This window comes from Bactrocera latifrons, unplaced genomic scaffold (genome assembly GCF_001853355.1).
Source record: "Bactrocera latifrons isolate USDA-ARS-PBARC rearing strain unplaced genomic scaffold, ASM185335v1 scaffold_245, whole genome shotgun sequence".
Classification (NCBI taxonomy): domain Eukaryota; kingdom Metazoa; phylum Arthropoda; class Insecta; order Diptera; family Tephritidae; genus Bactrocera; species Bactrocera latifrons.
In genome coordinates, this window is record NW_017536019.1 from 330,331 (window position 1) to 335,886 (window position 5,556).

Here is a 5,556-nt window from a genome sequence, read left to right on the forward strand (position 1 = left end):
TATAGCACTATGTCTGACATGAACTATGCTGACATTTCAAGGCAAGCCCAAAAAGACAGACATAGTGCATGTGGATTTTAGTCGCCTCTTACGACAGGCATGCCTTAMCACGGGTATATTCGGKTTCCCCCCCAACCTGGAGGGGTCCCCCCTACCCGCAGGGGGAGAACTCGCGGGACAGTCAAAAGGGAGTCTTCACCTCACATTCATACATTCAGCTTCTGTAGATGTCGTCGGGTACGATTCCCTGCCTCAGTTTGAGGACGCCAAGTGGCCAATGGCCTGTTAAAAGTCCTACTAGCGAGAGGCCAGCCTTATTGAGGGCAAACACTAGATCAAAAGGCTTTTTCGACAGCGTATGTATCAATGTTGGCCCAGCGCTGGCCAAGCTTTAGCGAAGTCTGGCTATTTAATAATAGAACACAAGAGGATGCGGGAACACCGACTCTCTCTAACGATATCGGCTATGTGTAGGATGGGTTTCCTTGCCAGCTCATCAGTTTTCTCCGATTCAGCTATGGCCTGGCACTCAGCAATCTGTGGAAAAAGGTTTAAGGCCCTGGATTCAGCTTACATCAGCAGGGATTACAGCACCTCACTAGCGCCCGGCTAACTCCTAGAGCTATTCAGGCTGCTGGGGCTCTGGGAGGTCATGTGATATAGGAGAGGGCACAATAGACCCTTGGTTGCGGTGCATTACCTCAAATATTCTATTCTATTCTTCTATTCTATGGCCTGGCACTCATATCAGTCGTATCACAAACATACTCAATTCYCTTCATAGCGAGRTTAGTAATGGCTGAATCTCGGCTTGGAAGATACTGCAATACTCAGAAAGTCTGAAGCAGCAGTTGATAGGTAGTTGCTGACAGTAAATCCTTTCAACAACGTTCCCCCAAGCTTTGACCCATTCGTGAAGAAACTCACTGGCTCTCTCCTCCAACGGCTTCCTCCCACCCACAGCTCCCTCGTCGGTATATTGGCAGAGAAGGAGCCGCAGGGTTCGGTTTGCCGACTTCATGATCCAAGCGATCCGGTATGAATTCAAAGCGTGTTCAGATACGTGTTGATACGTGTTTTCTTAAGGATATACCTAAATCACCATACATGTTAATGAGTGCGGCCCTTTGAACGCTCACAAGTTTCTTTTCACGTGTAGTCTTTTCTAGAGCCCTCCACCACATAAGGACTCCATAGAACATATTTGTGCTCTAACTAATTAAGATAATGTTTGACTTTTAAGTTCGATGTCTTGAAGTTCTGCTCCTTCATTCCTTCATAGACATGGTACAATGTTTCTATTAGTAACGTAAAACTCGTCATCGTATAAATTATTTGCGAAAGGAAACTACATTGAGTTTTTGTAAAATCATATGTTAATGATGCGATCTAGTAGTAAAAGAGAATAACTCGATTGTTTTCATTTAATCATAAATTTCATTCATTTGGTGTTCCAAATATTCGAACACTCGAGAGAGACAAAAAAAAAAAAAAAAAAAACCGGAGGTTTAGCGCTAATATTCAAACAAAATCGGTTAGACGGTTATCCTACTAACAAAGAGCCTTTTACCGTCTTGGACGTTAAGTACTATTGGCATGACAACGATTTCAATTGAGCGCATTTCAACATTTTGCTTCATATATGTATGTACATACATAGATGCTGAAATGCAGGCATTATTAACTTCCGTCACACTTTACATAAGATAAACTCACACTAGTTTAGCCGATTTTTTTATTTGCTCTAATGAATATTTTCTGATGGCGTGCAAAACACGCATTTTCCTTTTCAGTCGCAATTTTTGTTTGTAGATAAACAGGAAAATCAGCTGGAAAATGCGGTCAACCGTGGCGAAAGAGGTGATCCAGCTGCAACTGGAGGTGCCCGGCGAGCCAAAGCTGCTCTTGCTGCAGGCACTTTGAAGCGGCCAACAGACAAGGCTCAAGCGTCTGCGGAAAATGTTTAATAAAAAAACTGAATTTGTTTATTTTTCACAAGCAGASACACCAGAAATACAACTACGTAGTAAGTTCCAAATGCACATTGCACTGTCCAGTCATGCTGGTTCTAACATTTTCTAAATAAAGGCAACAATATTTGGATAGTCGCGTACTACGTGCTGGCCCGTTTGCCAAGTTCAAGCGTTTGGTCACCTGAAGGCTGCGGCTACTGGCAGTTTCTATGCATGTGGTGAGTGGTGAGCTGGRCACTGGCGGTTGGATGTCAACCACAAGTTTGTGGCTGCGATTTGCGGTCAGTAAACATAAATGCGACAAGCTGTACTTAACCTGCATGCAMGCGCACCATAAATGGCTGATTTCTAACGGTAAGGAGAGCCACTTTCATCCGCTTACTGCGGGAGCTGTTGCTGTCTATTTTTCTAAGCAAAAATATGGAATTGATAAGCAGGCATAAATAGATCTACRTATATATTATATGAAATTCTTGTCACAAGCGCCAGGAAATTGTTGAGCTACTTTGCTGAGATTGGAATCAATACTTAGACTAAATAGATATTAACGCTGTTCAATTCTTTGAATAACAATTTTTTAATTCTTTTCAAACGATGGATTTCAGTTAGWTAATAAAGCTCACTCCGTTAGCCTCTCTTGGATTTGTTGCAACGTAAGTAAGTTTTGTAGACAAAWAAGTTTTGAAAAAGGAATAGGTAATAAATAAAATGGGAGAATATATGAGAATGATTCGAAAATTACGGCAGATAAAAGAAAAGTACGTTTCATCGCTGTAAATTGTGGACGCTTTTTCATTCACAGCTTAGGTTCTTTCTGTAATTCCAACAAATGCAACACCTAAAAAATTTATTTTTGCTTTCCTGTGAAAATGTCTATATCAAATTTAAATTTTTTCATGTAATCACATTTTATCTGGCAATAACCATTGTTTTCGAAGTCTCTTAAGTTTCTTTCGATTACTATCTGCTAAGCTTCCAAAAAGTCTTCACTTCTGTTATTTTTTTKTAATAATTTAATATCCGTAGAGCGAGAATATATCACAGACACGCCAGCTTAAAGTAAATGGAAAGCAAATTCATGAACGAGTTGCCTCGGATAACATCGCCTTACAGCTCTTTTTCGAAACAAATACACATTTTTTTAAAAGATACTTCAAAATTGAACATATTGAATGTAAGAAACTAAACAAAAATCATGTTGAACGAGCATTGTTTGTGTACATCCGTTTTCCGGTGCTACCAAATCTGGAAAAAATGCTATTTGAGAGGCACTGTAGTAGCATACAATGTGGTGTGCAGCGCCACCTAACTTTGAAGTTTACGTAAGCGGTTTTGGTAAAACGGGAAATAGTGGAAGAAAACTTTTTTTGGAAATAGGCACTGGGCACTTTTAGGTGCATTCTTATGTTACAGTGTGAAAATGCGCCAAATCGGACTGCAGCCACGCCTACTATGGCCAAATAGAACTCCTTATTGACGGCCTGTCCCACCGAAACAAATTCATGACGCACCTAATTGCGAATACCGAAAAAGGAATGAGTATCACCATGATTTTTGAGCGGGTTTGGCTTCTTTTTTTTTCGGCTCGTTTTGTTCCCTCCATTTCGATGATTGTTGACTTATTTGCGTATCAAACTCATAAACKTATGTATCATTGGCAGTTGTAATGCTCACCATGAGCTTTTGGACATGTTCAACTTTTTCGGRACGCGTCGAGCAAGAACGTGTTTYATACCCACCAAARTCCTTCGAACGGACTAGCGAGAGATGTYGAGCYTTCCACCCATMTCTCTAACACTTGCCAGRCGATTTTCAGTTTAAGATGTTCAAGCTCGTCCAGAACGATTCATGTCTGCAACGATCTCTCGACCGTCTTTGAAGGCTTTGTAATACTCGTAGGCTCGTGTTTTTRATAAAATTGGCTGCAAGCCTTTTCCAACATTCGGAACGATTCCACACACGAAATTTGGTTGGAAATACAAAATTTTAGATAGATTCTKGGTAAATGATCAATATTATGTATTTCAAAAGCAGCAAGTGAACATATTAATAACTATTTAGTAATAAAATAACTACTCAAACTTTACGCATTATATAAAACTCATCCAAAAAATATAACTTGCGAACAACTCCTCTATTTCCCTGGCACAAAAGGCTTTTCTAGGTGAAGAACCCAAACTGCACAATGATGACTATGAAATTCACTGAATAAGTAACCAAAAATAGCCAAAATTCATTGTTCAGCTCAAACATGCCGAGGATGTAAAACCTAATCGGTTGCGGCCAYAATACATCTCTGTGAGTTAGTTCGAAACGGCAATGCTGAAAGAGAGTTTTTAGCACTAAAACAGAGACACTTGCACTTTAAACATCTTATATTTACCGCCAACATCGGCTCCGCGAAGTCCAAATCGCGATCGAGGAAGAGGTCAGTGASTTTCTCATGCAACACGCAACAAAAGTAGACGACGTGTATGAGCAGGTACAGCTCAACGCTTATCTTAGYGCAGTAGAAGACAAAGGCGAACCACCAAGCTTTCGTTGTGAYGTAATAGTGAAGCTGTGCATACAAATTGGCCAATACGTTGATGAATTCGCCGACAACAAGCAGAAAGAGTGGCAATTGAAAAACGTCTTTCAGCTGAAGGGTGAGCTTGTACAAAACCTTTTGCAGCCAAACCAAATCCTCATAGGTTGACAGCTCGGCACTTGAGTCCTCTGAGAAGCGCTCCAAGCATTCCGTCAGCTGAGTATAGCAAGCGATGAACAACAACACGCAGCACATAATCACCAACTGCAGYGTGGCACGGCACTGYTGCAGGTACAATGACAACAGGTTGACCGCAATTTGCCAAGGTGCGATTTTGAAAGCCAGTTTGGCGAGAAAGACGAGCTGCGTCAACATATCGTACAGCGTTAGTCCCAGCTGCAGCCACAACAATAGCAGAACMCGCGCGGTTATGAAGTTTCGTCCATGTRTGGCGCGTACGCGTTGAACGGTGTSCTGCAGCTGATTCAGGAATACACATAAGGCTCGGCGCTGGCAGATCTGCGACAGCATGCTGATTAGGACAATGCTGATGTCGCTGACTTGAGAGGTCATGGCGATTAGAAGGAAAATGGCGTCAAATTGCACGCTCACCCGCTCGTACGTTGAGGCGAYGATGCGCAGCAAGAATGGCGAGGCGCCACACAAGAGCAGCAGCACGAGCAGCGCGAAGCAAGTCAATATGGCGTGMGTTCGATATGCGCCGCGAGACTTGCAACGAATAAGCGGCACCAAGAGCATCACTTGGGCGGTGAGCAGCACGGCGCGAAGACTGAAGAAGAAAGCGACGCTGCAGAGGCGACGACAGCGTTGAGCCCAATTGGACATTGCAAGGTGTAGTGGGACGATTCACGACAACGACAACAACAAAAACGGTAAGCTTCAGCGAATGGTGTTTATTGAGCGTTGAGTGTTGAGGCAAAACTGAAGCAAAGCAAAGTCCTGTCGTGCTCTTGGACCCAATGTAAATTTTACCACTATTTTTAGGAGCGAGTATGTATTTGTGTGCTGTGGGATATAGGCGGTGCTCCGTTG

At 42.4% G+C, this 5,556-nt stretch overlaps 1 protein-coding gene across 1 annotated transcript; it reads right to left on the reverse strand.

Moving 5' to 3' along the window:
* Positions 1 to 4,133: 4,133 nt before the first annotated feature.
* LOC108969226 (putative gustatory receptor 89a) lies at positions 4,134 to 5,349 on the reverse strand. Its single transcript, XM_018933816.1, has 2 exons — positions 4,357 to 5,349; positions 4,134 to 4,295 (listed from the first exon to the last, which is right to left on the reverse strand). The coding sequence occupies exons 1-2, from the start codon at positions 5,347 to 5,349 to the stop codon at positions 4,134 to 4,136; spliced, it is 1,155 nt and encodes a 384-aa protein (XP_018789361.1).
* Positions 5,350 to 5,556: the final 207 nt, after the last annotated feature.